The sequence below is a fragment of the Cucurbita maxima genome, unplaced genomic scaffold, assembly GCF_002738345.1.
Source record: "Cucurbita maxima cultivar Rimu unplaced genomic scaffold, Cmax_1.0 Cma_Scf00005, whole genome shotgun sequence".
NCBI classification, from domain to species: Eukaryota; Viridiplantae; Streptophyta; class Magnoliopsida; order Cucurbitales; family Cucurbitaceae; genus Cucurbita; species Cucurbita maxima.
In genome coordinates, this window is record NW_019272021.1 from 1,620,379 (window position 1) to 1,636,342 (window position 15,964).

Here is a 15,964-nt window from a genome sequence, read left to right on the forward strand (position 1 = left end):
AAAAAAAAAAAAAAAAAAAAAAAAAAAAAAAAAAAATCAAGGTAATCTGTCCTAAAACTAAACTTTCCCTTAGGTGGATTCTTATCGTTTTTTAGATTCTTGGATAATTTAGATCAAGAGATTTCGTTCTTTAGGGATTTTTTTAGATAAAATCCCAAGTTTTTCATAACAGACACCCATCAATACTTCTCATCCACATTTTATCCAACCTTGTATACAACACAATTTGGCCATAACTGGAAGAACCAGCAGTCTTTATTTGGCATTGAATAGGCAATTCTAGAGCGAGGTATACTGCTTAACATTCCCCTTTTCACTCCTACCCCACCAAAACCAATAAAGATGAAGGGGAAAAATTATTAAGCGCATAAGGATCAAAAGCTCAGTCTTGATTAAGTTTCTCTTCTAGATTACTGAGAGATAAATACCTATATAAATGATGAAGTGATTACTGCCCTACATAGCATTAGATCAAGGAGTCTTACCTCCAACAGTGGCCCCTATAAGGGAGACAGAAAGAAGGATTGGCATGTTGAAAGCAGAATTCTCAGTCTCGCATGTTTCAGCCAAAACTTTCAATGGTACGGAAAATGTAAATACATTAGCTAAAAGAAGCGCCATAACTGGAAAATTTGTCTCATTATTTCCCTGCCAAGAATAAATTTATCAACAGAAAACCCCATCATATTCCATTGATCAAATTTCTTTTCAATAAACATAACAAATAGTGGAATGAAATCAAACCCTAATGAAATTCCCCTAACTTGTTTCCAGTACTTCTAACACTTGTAATTTCCACTCAGCAAAGTCCCAGATTATAGTTAAATAAGTGCAGTAGCAATGTTCATATCATGTTTTATCTAAAAATTATAGTATAAAACGAAACAGCGAGAGTTATCACAATATAAGTGTACCATACTCATAACCGATGAGCAGGAAACTCACCATCATACCTGACATTTTAGAACCGGCAACGAATTCTGTCTCCCAGATGGTGTGACGATGCTGTCTCCACAAAATGTAACAAAATTGCCCACATTAACTGAACCATGAGGCATTTTCCCTGCCATAAATGAAGACATACAACTCTTAAAGCTAAAATGTAACGTACAATTGCGTTGAATCCAATTTCCCCCATAATAGAACATGTTCCGCAACTCAAAGCATCAAAACCTGGAGCTAAAAGCTTCGGAGCATCATCCAGTAGAAATCCACTTAAAAAGGAATGAGAGTAGACGAAAAACAAAGAAAAGATTATACAAACACCGTAATACTAACCGGAAAAATGGAGTTTCCTCTTTAACTGACCGGAGGGAGAAGATCGCGGAGAATTATTCGGGCGGGAAAGAAAGCAAGAGCAACGCATTGCCATCGCTGTCGCCATCGCCATTAGTTCGGATAAACGCAGCTATTCCAGTCTACGATATCTCTATAAGCTGGTTTCAGTGGATATAAAAAACTCCCCTCATTTGTCAACAAAATAACAATTTTGCCATCCAACGTGTCAACGTCGTTAACTCATTCAATAATTAAACATATTTGTTATGCGAAGGGACTTTTCAGACATTTCGATACTTCATTAGAAACTATATAGTAAATTAATAGTTCTTTTTTTCATTATTATTATTTTTTTTTTTTTTTTTTTTTTTTTTTTTTTTTTTTTTTTTTTTTTTTTTTTTTGCTATTCTATTTTTTAAAATAGAATCACAGGCTCTGCTCCAATTACATACGTACCGTTAAAAATTTGAATAAAAATTTTTGTTTCGAAGTTTCGTGAAAATTAATGGGAGATTTTTCATGAGCACCACTGATGTTAGCTCTAGATCATGTGTTTGGTAATTTCACTCGTATTCCTTCAATTTTCTTGAGACGTAGGCTATCACTTTACCTTTTTTCATTAGAACACGACCCAATCCCTTGCCTGAGATATAAACGTAAGTACTGGTACTCTGATGAGGTTGATACTTGAGTTTCCTAAAGCTCTGCTCACGTATATCATCACAAGTGAACACTTTTCCATCCTAGGCCAACTAAATGAGGGCTTCGTTGAACTTTGAAAAGTCTTGAATGAACCTCACGTAATATCCTATTAAGCCTAGGAAACTTTAGACTTCAGTGACTGAGATGGGACGAGGCTAGTTTATCATGGCCTCAACCTTAATTAGACCCACTAAAATTCCTGCCTTGACGTTACATTGCCCAAGAAATTTACCTCTTATAACTAAAACTCACACTTAAAAAATTGTGTAGATTTGGTGTGCTCTTAACACTAAGAGTACTTGCCTCAAGTGCACTTCGTATTCCCCACTAGATCTTGAGTACACCAATTTATCATCAATAAACACAATCACAAACATATCCAGGAAATCCTTAAAATCTTTGATCATCATGTCCATAAACGTCGTCAAGGCGTTCGTTAATCCAAAGGATATCACTGTGAATTCACAATGGTCATATTTGCTTCGAAACACTATTTTTCAAGATGTCTTCCTCCCTAATCCTATGATGATGGTACCCTAACCTCAGGTCTATCTTTGAGAACGCCAAGGCTCCCATTAACTATCTAACCACGTCATTGGTACATGGTAGGAGAGAGAAGGAAATATGCTCTTGCCTTTTACGTGCTTGTTTTATTAGCTTAAACTCAATTTGAACGAATACCAACACTTTTTTTTTTAGTCAGGTAATCATGATATCGACTAGTTTACTATGTAAACTGATTTTTAAAATTGCTGATCTAGTTGATTACACCGTTTTTGTTTATTTTTTATTTTTCCTTCCAAAGAACATGCTTTTAGGAAACACAAATTCTATGTGTTTTGATGTTAATCTCATGACGAGATAATTTGTTTTATGAATAAATATCTAACCTATAGTATATTTTGAAACTGGAATAACATACCATTAACGTGCTTAATTCTGTTTTGTTTTATTAACAACTTTTGCTGCTTTAATCTAGAATCTATTCTCAAGGATTGGGACGGTGAATATTTTTGTCATTTTTGTCGGCTACATTGAAAATACGATTCTTTTTGGATTTGATAAGTTATGATCTGATAATTTGAACAACTCGAACTATTCAATCCAAACTATAAAAGTCAAAATTTAGATAAGTTTATGTGTTTATCTTTTAGAAAATTCAAAATTCAACAAACTCGAATATCCAAACTAAATTATGGGTTGACATTTGTTGTCGTATTGGGTTGAATTTTTGAAAAATTGGATATTCCAGTGAATTTATGAGTTGATATTTTTTAGCGGAGTTCAACCAGACCCAACGCATAAATAGGGTTACAATCCAATGTACTTTATTATTGATATTATTATAAAAATCAAGAATATTTATATTTTGTGACTTAGAAAGGTTTAAATAGTGTAAATTTATAAGATTTTAGTTATTAATAATAACAAATATTATTGATAAATAAGATTTTTTAAAATAATTAAAAAAATAATCTGTCCCACGAATGAATCCAACCCAACTTGAAAATAAAGGATTGGGTGGAGTTGAATTATGAACTTTATTCGAGTTTTGACGGTCAACAACCCAACCAACCTACATTTAAGATTGGTCTAAAAGATTTATTCGACCAATTCATACTCGCCTGCTAATACTCAAATCATAAGTAGATTTCATTTATTATCGGTCAAACTTTCATAATAAATTTTCAAATATTTGAAAACATAAACTGAAATTTGAGTTACTCATTCCTTTCCACTATTCCCACCCCTTTCAAATTTCTGGAATCTGTTGCTTTTGCTATCAAGCAAGCACATCAAAGCATGGACGGCAGCCTATCATGCTCTGTCCTGACATGGCTTCTAGTAATGTCCTTGATGCAGGGGCACCCAGCAAGTGCCATACTAGTCTCCAACTCATTCTTCAGCATCTCCAGCACTGTTCTTACGCCTCCTTCTCCCTTTGCTGCCAGCCCAAACAGAACTGGTCTCCCTATCTGAATCAAATCACAACCATTTCTAACACCGTTTACCACAGATTTAGCCAAAAAAAGTGTAGTGTTTTGGTTGGGGGTGTAGGACTTACTAGCACTGCCTGAGCACCAAGGGCTAGTGCCTTAAACACATCTGTACCTCGCCGCACACCTCCGTCTAAAAGCACAGGAACTTTGCCCTTCACAGCATCAACAACCTGCATCAAACTTCCTGTTTAAAAACCATACAGAAGAAAGATTACTATCGCATGTCGTGGATTATTGGGTTAATCATGGATTTATAAGTAAGGAATATATATCCATTAGTATTAGTACGAGATAATATCATATTATTGTGGAAAGTCGTGATTCTTAACATGGCATTAGAGTCATACCCTTGACTCAACCATGTCAATTGAATCCCCAAATGTTAAACAAAGAAATTGTGAGTTTCGAAGGTGAAGTCATAGGTGACTCAAGTGTCGAACAAAGAGGTACTTTATGAGAATATTTGCTGAAACCACAATGGTGAAAGTTTTCTATTTATAATCATTTAGATAATCAAATAAATTAAAAAGGATATAAAAATAAGAATAAATATGATACCTATGTAAGCGTTGTCTATAATAAAGGGTCAAATATAATATATGTTGGCCTCGATTAAGGGAAGACTTAATTTCTTCAAGGAGAAGTGTTATGAAAGTCTCACAGACTAATTTAGTGAAGGATCATGAGTTTATAATTAAGAAATACTCTATTCATTTGTATGGGGTTTTTGGAGAAAGTGCAGAGCAAAACCATGAGAACGCAAAGCCATGAGAATTTATGTTCAAGGTAGACAATATAATTCATGACTAAATATCTAGGTTTTAGACAAGAAATTGAGGTTCGATTAAGGGAAGGCGGTTCGAGGGCGCCGTATAGAAATATGCAAAGAAATTGACCTCTTCAAGGACAGAAACAGGGGCAGGAGAAAAGTCGAGTTGGCGAGCTCCATGATTAGAGACAATAATTCCATCAACACCAGCTTCCACCGCTCTAGTTGCTGCCACCCATCAAACATTAACACAACTCATAAACCCAGAAGGAGATAAAACAAAGCTCATTTCTTGAGTCTAATATCCTTAAGACATAGCTAAAACTTACCATCTTCATGAGTGAGAATCCCCTTTATCAGAATTGGCAAACTAGTAATTGATCTCAACCACCTTATATCCTGTAGATGCTAAAATTCATAACTAAACTGGTAAAAAACAATAGACATACAAACAATCTAAGCAGCTCATTGGACATACTTCCCACCGAAGAGACGCATCCATCATCTGGTTGGCAAAAGTTTCTAACTTTGAACCTTGATCCACACATTGAATGTTAATAGATATGAGGCCTTCAAGATTCTTCTCTGGAGGATAAATCATCCTACAAATTGGTTTCCCAGATGAGATAGAAACCAAGGGGTAGCTTAAAAAGATTGAATGGAAACAGAGAGATGCAGAGTGGTACTTGTTCTTTATGTCGGCCTCCCTTCTACCTAGTCGAGGAGTATCAGCTGTTAGGACAATTGCTTTGTACCCATGTCTCTCGGCTCTTTGTGCTAGGAGAGCTGAGATATCACGTCTTTTGAAGATCTGATAATTGTAGGAACTAAATTAACACTTGGGAGCAATTGGGTTGGTGAAAAAATGAGGAAAAGAAGGGTTGTTTTTACATATAATTGGAAGAAACGGACAGCGTTGCAGCTAGAGGCAACTTCCTCTATTGAACAGGAGGAAGAGTATGACAGAACCTACAAACGAAAGGGAATTGATTTAGTCACTAAATTGCAGAAGTAAAGTAATTCATTGCTTGTTTTCAAGTTTGTACCATTATTGTTTTGGCGGCAGCAGCTGCTCTGGCTGTGGCTAGCTCTCCTGAAAGATCACAGATATCATCCAGAAAAAAAGTGGCATGAAAATTTGTAAGAACACATGTCAGGGTGGAGAGGAGAATGAAGCACTCTTTATCAAAAGAAACCCTAGTAGACGCGTTTTAAAAACATTGAGAAGAAAAATCCAAAGAGGACAATATTTGCTAGCGGCGAATTTAAGTTGTTACAAATGGTATTAATACCAAACATCGAGCGATGTGCCAATGAGGAGGCTGAGCCCTAAAGGGGTGGACATGAGGCGATGTGCTAGCATGGACGTTGTGCTCCTAAAGGGAGTGGATTGGGAGGGTCCCACATCAATTGGAGAAAGGTTCGAGTGCCAGCAAGGACGCTGGACTTCGAAAGGGGTGGATTGTAAGATCTTCTAGCAAACGCTGGGTGCCACATTGAAACATTTTTTATAAGAGTGTGAAGAACTCTCGCTAGCAGATCGGTTTTAAAAACTTTGAAGGGAAGTCCGAAAGGAAAAATCTAAATAAGATAATATGCACTAGCAGTGAGTTTGAAAAGAGGACTGACCTTCGGGAATAGCCAACTTATGCGCAGCAGTGGGAGCAACGAGGATAGGTGCAGAGATGGGATACCCCAATATGGTGGTTGACATATCAACTTGGCTCACATCCACCAGAACTCGAGGCCGAATCCTATAAGCCATACACACGCCAATGAATAACATAGAACCATTTGTTGTTCAAAGAAATCATTGCTTAGCTTCAAAGTTACGTGATTCTATGGAAAGCTTGCATGTTCTCTCTAAGCGTGTGTTCGTCCTCAGCTCCCCCAGCGTAGTAATCATAGTACATATTTGGAAGTGCCAATCGAGCCAATTCTTCGAACTCATTCACGTTCACTGGTTCAGAAGACGAATTACCCTGATAAAATACATAATTTTCATTTTCTATAAATAATTATAGATAAAAAAATGTGTATATTATAAGTTTCTTTTAAAGAACTTGAACCTAATTCGAAAGGTCCATGAAAGTATGCGGCAGCTTACAAGGACAGGGTGGGCAGCATGGGCTAATGCCTTGGACACATCTGTTTGTCGTGGCACACCTGCGTGGCGCTCGTAACGCATATCTGGAAGTTTCTGCGTAGCCACGTTCACGGGTTGCGTAGACATTTTCAGTGGACGCTTTGTGACCGTAATGTAAGGTTGATGACAAAGCTTACATGTAATGTAGCCAAGGCAGGACAATAAATGTTTATCAAATAATGTATTTCCAATCATTATTTATACACCTAAATAAAGTATTCACTAAGCTTTTCTTTTTCTTTTTATTTCTATTTCTCTTTTAATATACTTTATTCATATAAATCAATTTAAATATACATTTAATTCCCTTTTACATATAAAACCTTATTAATAATTAAGTTCATAAAAAATTGTTTTTAATAACTATAACTAATTATTTATTTCAAATTAGTAGTAATATGTCATAATCTTAAATGTAATTAATTAATTTAAATTCAATTTATAATTAATAAAGATATACTAAAATTAATTAAATATTCTAGAATAATTATTAAATAATTACTTAATTTTTTTTTAACCTAAAAATCTATTCATTGGTGTATTTTTTTTTCTTTTAAAATCATAATCAATTATTCGATTAAAATGATTCTTTTTTTAGTGGATTACTAGTGATATTTCGATTTAATTTTGAACTATTAAAATTATATAAAAATTAGAAGAATTATTTTAATTTTCGTGATATTTTATTCCTACTCATCTTAAGAATGAGTTGAACGCTATTATAGAGAATTAAAGAACCTGTTCGAGTAAAAAGTGGAGAATTCATATATATATATATATATATAATACACTTTTTATATTAAATATATGTATTAAATAACTAAAAGTTTTATTAGATGTATATGAAGAATAGGTATCGAATAATAGATATGTTTTTGGATGTTGCAAATTTTTATCTATTAAGGATGTTATTTTGTTTTTTAGTAAGCTAGATAGGTTTAATATTCCAATAAGGGAGGAATATTATTTAAAAAAAAAAAAAAAAAAAAGTCAATTGTGATTATTAAAATTCCATACAATAAATTAATTTAACAAATAAAGTTAATTAATTTAAATCCATGGATTATTAATTAACTACTATTACATGTTCTTATCCATTAAAATTAATGGAATATATATATTTTAAACCATTAATTAATTATTATTAATTTATTACAGTCAAATTAAATAAATAATTATGTTATTTTAATATATTGTTGTGAATTATTATTATTATTATTTTAATTTAAGCTTTAAAAGTTAAAATAAAATAACACATGTATATAAAACCGTCCAAAGAGGAAGTATTTGGAACCAACTACATATGGGTATTAAAAAAAAGTATTGAGAACTTGTACCATATGCCCGTCCTATCTTTACGAGAATAAAATTTATTCGGTTGGGTTGAATTTAATTTGGTTGTAAATTTTTTAATTTAAACAATTTTTATGAAATAATGAACTCAACTTAATCTAGATTTGTTGGGTTAAAATTTGTAATTTAATTTTAATATATTTTTTGAAAAATATTTGAATCTAACCCAACTCAATGAACGGAACAGTTGGGAGAGCTTAAAACAAGAACCCACTCTCAATTCTTTGGTAAGAATGTCGAGATAATAGCAAGAAAAAAGTTAAGGGAGCCAAGACATACTGGCAATATCTAAGACTACTTTTAAGTTAAGGAGTTTTCTAGGATTATGCTAGATATTTGTGATATGTATGAGAAAGACAAGACGTTCAATTTTGTTGAGGGGTTAAAGTGAGCGAGGACCAAACTCTACGACGAAGAGTTCAAGACCTTCCACGATCTACATTACAATCAAACTACTTTTTGAACTTAACATTGATCAACCCCAAGATATAAGACGGAACCAAGCTTCTACAAGTCGTGAAAATAAAAATTAGCAACCCAACTCTCCCAAAAGGTAGGGGCAGTGACAAATTTTAAGGCGGAGAATGTGAATGCGAGTTCTCCCAACATAGGTATAACTCCATGTGGTGACCTTAGAGCTAGAATAGTCACATTTAAACCTAGGCCCTTTGTCTTGTTTCATATGCAAGGGGGTTCACCAAGAACCGAGTGCCTACAAAAAGTGGCACTCTATGCCATCCAAGCAAAACTTGGAATGAATTGATAATACAAGAAGTTGATACTGTGTCGTTACAAAAAAAAAAAAAAAAAAAAAAAAAAAAAAAAAAAAAAAAAAAAAAAAAAAAAAAAAAAAAAGACAAAAGGACAAAAAGGGCATTTTACCCCTTAGCCCATTATAGGGGTCTTGAGGATTCTCCACAGAGTACCTGTAAAAGAGAGAAGTGTTAGAAAGAAAATTGAGAGAAAACTTGAGAGAGAAAAGTAAATCATCGGAGTCCTCATTGGAGAATCACCAACGAAATTCATCCTCTACCAAGACTTACACTTTGGAGCTTCTTCTTAGAGAGAAGAAAGACTTGTGTTGTTGAGGTTCCTTCTTCCGTCAAGATTTGAGAGAAATCTGCAAGGTAAGATCTCGAATGTTACTCTTTCGATCTGAGATCTTCATTTGGGAATAGAGTGTTAAAGTTTACTATCTTCATCTAGGAAACATCTGCCACTGATTTTGTGAAGAAATCAGACGAAATGTTGAGATATGAGAATCTTTCCAAGAACGGTAAGGATGTTATCGAACCTCTTTCTGACGCTCATAACTCGTTGTATGATTAAGTAAAAATTGAAGAAAAAAAAATATCGGCATGTAGGTTGTAGTATGATCTAAAACTTTGTTGAAGGAGTCATTACGGTTTGGATTAAGAAGCGAGAGATAGAAAAATGAGAAGAAGATCGGAAAACTAATCGAAAACCTCATTTTTCTGCTAGGAGAGAGAAGGCGACGACGCGCCACGTGTCAATCGGCAAGAGGCCCGTATGCACCAACAACCATCGGACACGCGTCGAACGCCGCCTGGGGAGACGCGACTCCAACCTTCTAGCGACACGCGTCTGCGGCCATGCAACTTGACCCGCGTTCCTCGGCTGACCTGGTACCCGTGCAACGAAATGAATTGCGGCGACCCGCGGTCCACCAGAACCGAACCAACGACCCGCGGCTGCAGAAAATCGTGTGCGCGTGACACTCGCGTGTGGAACCTGCGAATGACTTTGTTCCGACGCATGGCTAGTGCGTGAAAGCGCCTATAATCTCGTTTTCATCCCATTCGACTTCTATTTTCCATATTTTCCTCCTAAATTCAACCCTAACTCTATTTTATATGAAATAAGATCTAATTGAGGAAAAATCACTACTATTCGATATGCTAATTGTGTGGAAACGTTGCGTAAGGGCACGCATCATCCAGGTAAGTCACCACACGGAACTTTAGGAAGAAATACTTGTAGGAGTCGCTTGGTTATGCATGCATGCTAGTTTAATTATCTTAGGTGGTAGCCTTCCGTAATTGAATGTAGGTATTTGATTGTTAAGAGTAAGATGTATTATGTGAAATATTACGAGAATTATCTGAGTATTGCTATTATGTTTTAAGCTTCTACTTTATATGTATATGTTTATTTCATGTTGAAAGGAGGATAGAAACTTGTGAACTCTGCACTCCGGGAGTTGATGGATGTTATCGCCCCGTTGAACTTGTATGTTTACTTTGCATGAAATATGTTTGATGATGTTTGATGATAGTTGTGTGCACACTTAGTTAATTTTCATGACCCACATTTATGATTAAGTCTACGGATTTGTGGTTAGAGTAACAAGACACTAAGTATAGACCTAATTTTCCCTAGGAGCATAAGAAACTATCAAGGTAAACGAACTACCTCTAGAGTACCCTTAGGTTAACTGTGTGCGATTGGTGTTAATGCTTCGTGGGAGACCAGGGGGTTCCTGATCAGAACTCGTCTACTCTAAAGTTGTTTTAGCATGGAAAACGGGTGACCCACGTTGAAACGGACCATTTAGCTGGATGGGAATGGGGGAGGTACCCTCCCTAATCAATGGGGATTATCATGGGACTAGGGGGTTGCAACTCATTTACTAGATATGACACCCTGTAGTCTCATAGCCATGCCGAGGTAGCTACTCACAGAGTACCAGTCAAACACAGGTTGGCATAAGGGAACTCTTAAGGTATAAATGATAGGACGAAGTACCAAAGAAATCCCAAGGAGCTAAACCTGAACTAGATGTTCTAGAATCAAAGAAAAAGACCGTGGAAGTTTGTCAAAATTAGGATGTGATAAGAGGCTACAAGTAGGTGGCTTACTGAGTATAATTCTATACTCATTCTTGCTATACCTTTCCTTTTCAGGTACGTGAGGCGTTGGGTCAACAGAGGGCGCGTTGAAAGATGTGGATTGTCACAGAGGAAGCTTGTCCGGGGGCGTCAGTCCAGTCTTACTAATTAGTACACTTTGTCCTTCATGTTTTCTTTCCTTGTCTATAACTAGTCACATATGTCCTCTTTGTATTGAAACACTGTAGTCGAAAGCATAGAAAACCCTCGCGGGGGGACACTAAAATATTTATCTGCCCTCCGAAGAGAGTGAATGAGATAGAAGATGAGTGGAACATGGTTTTATGTATATAAGACGGATGATAGTTGACAATTGAATAGCCCTACCTATCTTAGAGGTTACAAAGAAAACTCCGATCAAGATAGAAACTTGGGGAGGACAAACTGGTTTTGTGATTGTCAAGATGAACGACTTCAACATCGTGTTAGCATACTTGAACACAAAGTCATTTTCATGCCCCTAGCAAAATATTTAGTAGTGATAGGGTCTAACCCAACAATTATTCGAACAATCACTCGTCATCCAAAATGGGTGAAGATGATGTCGGTGTTACAGTTGAGAATGGATCTGTCACAACCCAATTTTCGAGGCTTCGAAAAAAAACGAATCATGACTAAAAAGACGAAATCGAAAATAAACAAAAAGAAAATAAAAGTAAAGTAAAAGATAAAAATCCCATTTAATTAAAACAAAATAGAGAAAAGATTTGTTTCAAATTATTACAAAAGGAAATTACAAATATAAAATGAAATACAAAAGACTGTAAAAGACCGATAAGGGACTGACGCTCCGGAACGACACCCCTCTGTGATAGTGCAGCTCTTGAACACCTCCGCGTATCGATTGGTACCTGAAAAAAAAGGGAGAAAGGGGTGAGTATAAAAATATACTCAATAAACAACCTACTTGTAGGCTCTTTTCGCATCCTTATCTTAGTAGGTATACACGGTCTTATCTCTGGGTTCTAGGGAGTGCTAGTCACGCTACAACTCTCTTTTCTGTATCTTAGGAGGCTTGCCCATCTTATGCAGTGAAATGATTAGTGTCCTGAGGTGAGGCGCGACCTCATAAGTAAATCTGAGGGGGTCGTATGGCTGGATCCGAATACGTGACTCTCTTAACATCATCCGTGGAGGTTAGCTGACAACCCTCACACGGGACCATACATCCACTAAATTCGGGGTGCGACCCCCTGTGTGCCGGTCAGCTACTGAGTCACCCTACGTGGCTCCACGTCCCCTACTCAAGGACGAGTTTCTACGACCGAAGAGTTCTGTTCAGAAGACCCCTTAGCTATCACCACTAAGTCTAGGCACCTGTCCCACTTCCTTATCTGGATCTGCCAAGCTCAACGATCTTCGTACCAGAGCTTTGTCTCGACGGTACGGTATCGGAGCAGAGAGGGAAGTGGAGGTTCTAATGACACTATCCACACTGCTCAACTCTAGCGGGCTACCTACAGTTACCATGGTGACCTATTATTCTTTCTTGGGTGGAACTTGGCGGCTTAGACTTGGATTCATGCATCTCTAGGATTCTCGTGCAAGGTCTCACAAACCTATAAGATTTTGAATTATGGGCTCTGGATCCGCCGGTAATCGTTTTGCGGGTCTAAATGCACGGTATTCTAGAGGTCCCCCAATCTAGGGTCTTGTCTAGCCTAATTAGTCACAAGCACCTTAATCTAAGCTCACAATTTCTTCCTATTTATCAAGAAACATAACACAAGCAATCATCATGCATAGGAGTTAATACGCAGCACTTCATGCAATATTAACAAACATGCTCAACGGGAAGATAACGTCCATCTTCATCCGGAGCGCAGATTTCACAAGTTTCCTATCCACCTCATGCATACATACATTATCAGAATCTCAATCTAAACAGAAATCATAGGTTTCCTATTTTATTTCATTTTCATGGTTTCCATACTAATATACTAGGTTCGGTCAGCTGAGTTTATGGGTATGATAGCATGCATGCTTATTCCAAGCGGTTCCTACAAGTACTACTCGTGGGAATCCAAATGGCTACTTACTTCGTTGATGCGTGCCTTCCCAAGCTCGAATTATTTGCCGGAAAAGGTTCCAAAAATTATGGAATTTCCTTGATAGGTCCTAATTCACATAAAAATAAGATCAGAGTTGAAATCGGAGTGAAAATCAAGCAAACGGGGGACAAACGAAGGGAAAACATGTCACTCACGCACCTACATGCGCGCTCTGGAGGGTGTACTACGCGCGACTTCCTGCGTAGTCGTGGGCCAGTGGCTGGATCGGTTCGGTTCGCGTGGTTTTGACTCAGGCCGACCCGGTTGCGCAGCCTGATGTGCTTCTCCAGCCCGCGGTCACCACGTGTCGCTCGTTGGTCCTGGCACGCTCCTCCGTACACCTTCCGACACGTGGCGGCAATGCCTCCTCTCTCCTCGTGCGTTTTTTCAGAAACGCAAGTTCTGGCGTTTTCCATCCATTTTTTTCGATTTTTATATCTTCCAATCCGTAATCCGAATCAACGAGTTCTCTTCATAAATATTATAGATCTCATATTCTATTTCTACAATATATTTTTCTTGTATTTTTTTGGAAATCACAGGTCTTATTATTTGAGTTCGAATTTAGGGAAAACGAGTTCTTACCGAAAATCGCTTTTTCTTGAAACTCCGATTTTCGTCCATAAACTTCAAGAATCTTATTTTAGTTACATACCTCAAACACTCCAGATTTAACGCTCAAGAAATTCCTCAGATCTAGATAAAATCGAAACAAGAAGTTCGGAACCTTACTTTGTCCGTTCTCGGATTTTCTTGCCGGAATGAGTGGTTCCACCCCAAACTCCTTTTCCAGCACCGAGAGAAGTATTACTTCGAAGTTTCTTGCCTTGGATTCGATCTCCAGACAGTTTGTCTTCTTGCTCTTCCTCTCTTCCAAACCCTACCTTTTTTTCCTCTCTTTTTTCTCTCTCTCTCTTTTTTTCTTTTCTTTCTTTTTCTTCTTGGAGCCCAAACAATTAGACTTCTTGGGTAAGTCTCTTTCTTCTGGGAGCCCAAACAATTAGACTCGGGTAAGAGTAGGGGCAAAAGTAGGGGTGTACATGGTCCGGGTTGGGTCAGGTTGGAGGATTTTTTCGACCCAACCCAAAAGTTCGGGTTGGTTGGATTGATAACTCAACCCAACCCAAAACTTTTCACGACCCAACCCAACCCAACCCTCTATTTTCGGGTTAGGTTCGGGTTGGATCGGTTGTCAAATTTTTTTTAAAGTTTTATTTATCTACCATTTATAATTATTCGAATACGATCTAAAATATATTAAAAGTTCAGAAACAAACACAAATCGATCTATAATTATTGACAAAAAATAATAATAATAAAAAATTAAAAAAAAAACGAACAAAAATTGTAACATAGTTCAACATTGTCATAAAACTAAAGACAATTAAATACCGACATTTTTTAAAAATTAATTAAAATAACAAAAATACAAGAATAGATCATGAAATTAAATAAACAATAAAAATGATTAATTTAAGAGTATTGTATATAACAAAAATAAAAAATATATAAATTGGGATATAATAATGTTACACCAAATAAATAATAAATATATTATAATAGGTATAAATTATAATTACATAAAATTCTTAACATAAAAAAATTATACAAAATGTATATATAAAAAATAAAAACAAAAATATGTATTTAGTAAGAATCGAACAAATTCGTAGTAAGAATCAAACAAATTCAAACTCAGACGTGAGTATCCTTAAACTAAACTCAGTATCACTCTGGCAAACCAATTAATACACAAATATTCTTAATATATTTTATATATTTTTATTTGACTCGGGTCAATCCGAAGGTTTTACCCATAAACTCGAAACCGAATCGATTCAGTTCGGGTTCAGAAAAATGAACCCAACTCTACCCGAAATGCCAACCCTTATAGTTCGGGTTGAGTTGGTCCGGGTTGTCAGGTTGTCGGGTTAAATGTACACCCCTAGGCAAAAGGACCCTTTTGCCCCTATATTGTTATTTTATTTTATTTATTTATTTATCTATCTAAAATTCCAGGTATTACAGAATCTTACCAATGATGAACCCACGATTGTTGTCATTGTCATGGCTTAAGAGAGAAGCTCGAGTGAGTTCACTCCAACAGAAACCTCACGGAAACTACAAGAACACAGCAATGCAAAATTAGAAGGTAAGATAAATGGTTCATCCCCACCTAGAGAGATAAATCACGAGATTGATTTTACGTCGAGGGAGAGATCGCCTACCACAGTTAGGTTAGCTAAATTCTACAAACAGCTAAATGACTCGTTGACAATCAGGTTCATTAGACTCTCAACAAATCTTGTCAGTGATCACCCAAATGCTGGGGAGAGACCCCAAGCCAACAACTTTATGGAAGTGGGGAGACAAACATTTGAAATAACTCGTGCTCACTCAAGGATGAAGAACCAACAACAAGTGCATAAATACTATGGACCAGTTGAAGCTATCCACAAAGTCGGAAATGCATTATATAGGATCCAATTGCTCCCATGGATGAAGACTAGTCTTGTTGTCCACGTCAGTAACTTGAAATGTAACTATCCCGACCAAGAAGACACCAAGCACAAGAAGGTTATACGATCTCATGTAATAAAGAAGAATTTCGCAACGAAGAAAGTAGGGAGACTTCAACAAAGAAGATGCGAAGTCGACAAACCAAGAAGTGGTTTTCAACACTTACAGATTGTTAGAGATTCCTCAATACTAAAATTAGTTGGAACCACATTGAGAGATCTGAAGTCAGCATCATC

General features: G+C 36.4%; 3 protein-coding genes and 1 long non-coding RNA gene across 6 annotated transcripts in view; 1 reads left to right on the forward strand and 3 right to left on the reverse strand.

Annotated features, from left to right (window-relative positions):
• LOC111479975 (protein FLUORESCENT IN BLUE LIGHT, chloroplastic-like) overlaps positions 1-1,424 on the reverse strand; it is a 5,251-nt gene extending 3,827 nt beyond the window's left edge. For both annotated transcript variants that reach the window (XM_023124908.1, XM_023124909.1), the window contains exons 1-3: positions 1,279-1,424; positions 954-1,063; positions 486-648 (exon numbers count right to left, since the gene is read on the reverse strand). In XM_023124908.1, coding sequence (XP_022980676.1) covers positions 486-648; positions 954-1,063; positions 1,279-1,390 — 385 coding nt within the window. In that variant the 5' untranslated portion in view covers positions 1,391-1,424. The remainder of the gene's footprint in view (positions 1-485; positions 649-953; positions 1,064-1,278) is intronic.
• A 2,185-nt stretch (positions 1,425-3,609) lies between these two features.
• Positions 3,610-7,047, reverse strand: LOC111479944 (peroxisomal (S)-2-hydroxy-acid oxidase GLO4-like). 2 transcript variants are annotated; one of them, XM_023124869.1, is made up of 11 exons: positions 6,857-7,047; positions 6,583-6,731; positions 6,379-6,503; positions 5,796-5,842; positions 5,641-5,718; positions 5,436-5,560; positions 5,228-5,351; positions 5,079-5,148; positions 4,877-4,977; positions 4,046-4,150; positions 3,610-3,956 (listed from the first exon to the last, which is right to left on the reverse strand). In XM_023124869.1, the coding sequence occupies exons 1-11, from the start codon at positions 6,980-6,982 to the stop codon at positions 3,777-3,779; spliced, it is 1,230 nt and encodes a 409-aa protein (XP_022980637.1). In that variant the 5' UTR covers positions 6,983-7,047; the 3' UTR covers positions 3,610-3,776. The 2 variants fall into 2 exon arrangements, with proteins under 2 accessions (XP_022980637.1, XP_022980638.1); XM_023124870.1 differs by having other exon boundaries at positions 3,777-3,956; positions 6,819-6,903.
• Positions 7,048-9,187: 2,140 nt separating this feature from the next.
• On the forward strand, positions 9,188-11,580 carry LOC111480043. The gene is made up of 3 exons (XR_002717732.1): positions 9,188-9,375; positions 9,455-9,524; positions 9,731-11,580. It is a non-coding gene; the product is annotated as an uncharacterized LOC111480043 (long non-coding RNA).
• A 274-nt stretch (positions 11,581-11,854) lies between these two features.
• Positions 11,855-14,088, reverse strand: LOC111480035. Its single transcript, XM_023124993.1, has 5 exons — positions 13,941-14,088; positions 13,794-13,846; positions 13,364-13,582; positions 13,197-13,275; positions 11,855-12,008 (listed from the first exon to the last, which is right to left on the reverse strand). The coding sequence occupies exons 2-5, from the start codon at positions 13,830-13,832 to the stop codon at positions 11,878-11,880; spliced, it is 468 nt and encodes a 155-aa protein (XP_022980761.1). The 5' UTR covers positions 13,833-13,846; positions 13,941-14,088; the 3' UTR covers positions 11,855-11,877.
• Positions 14,089-15,964: the final 1,876 nt, after the last annotated feature.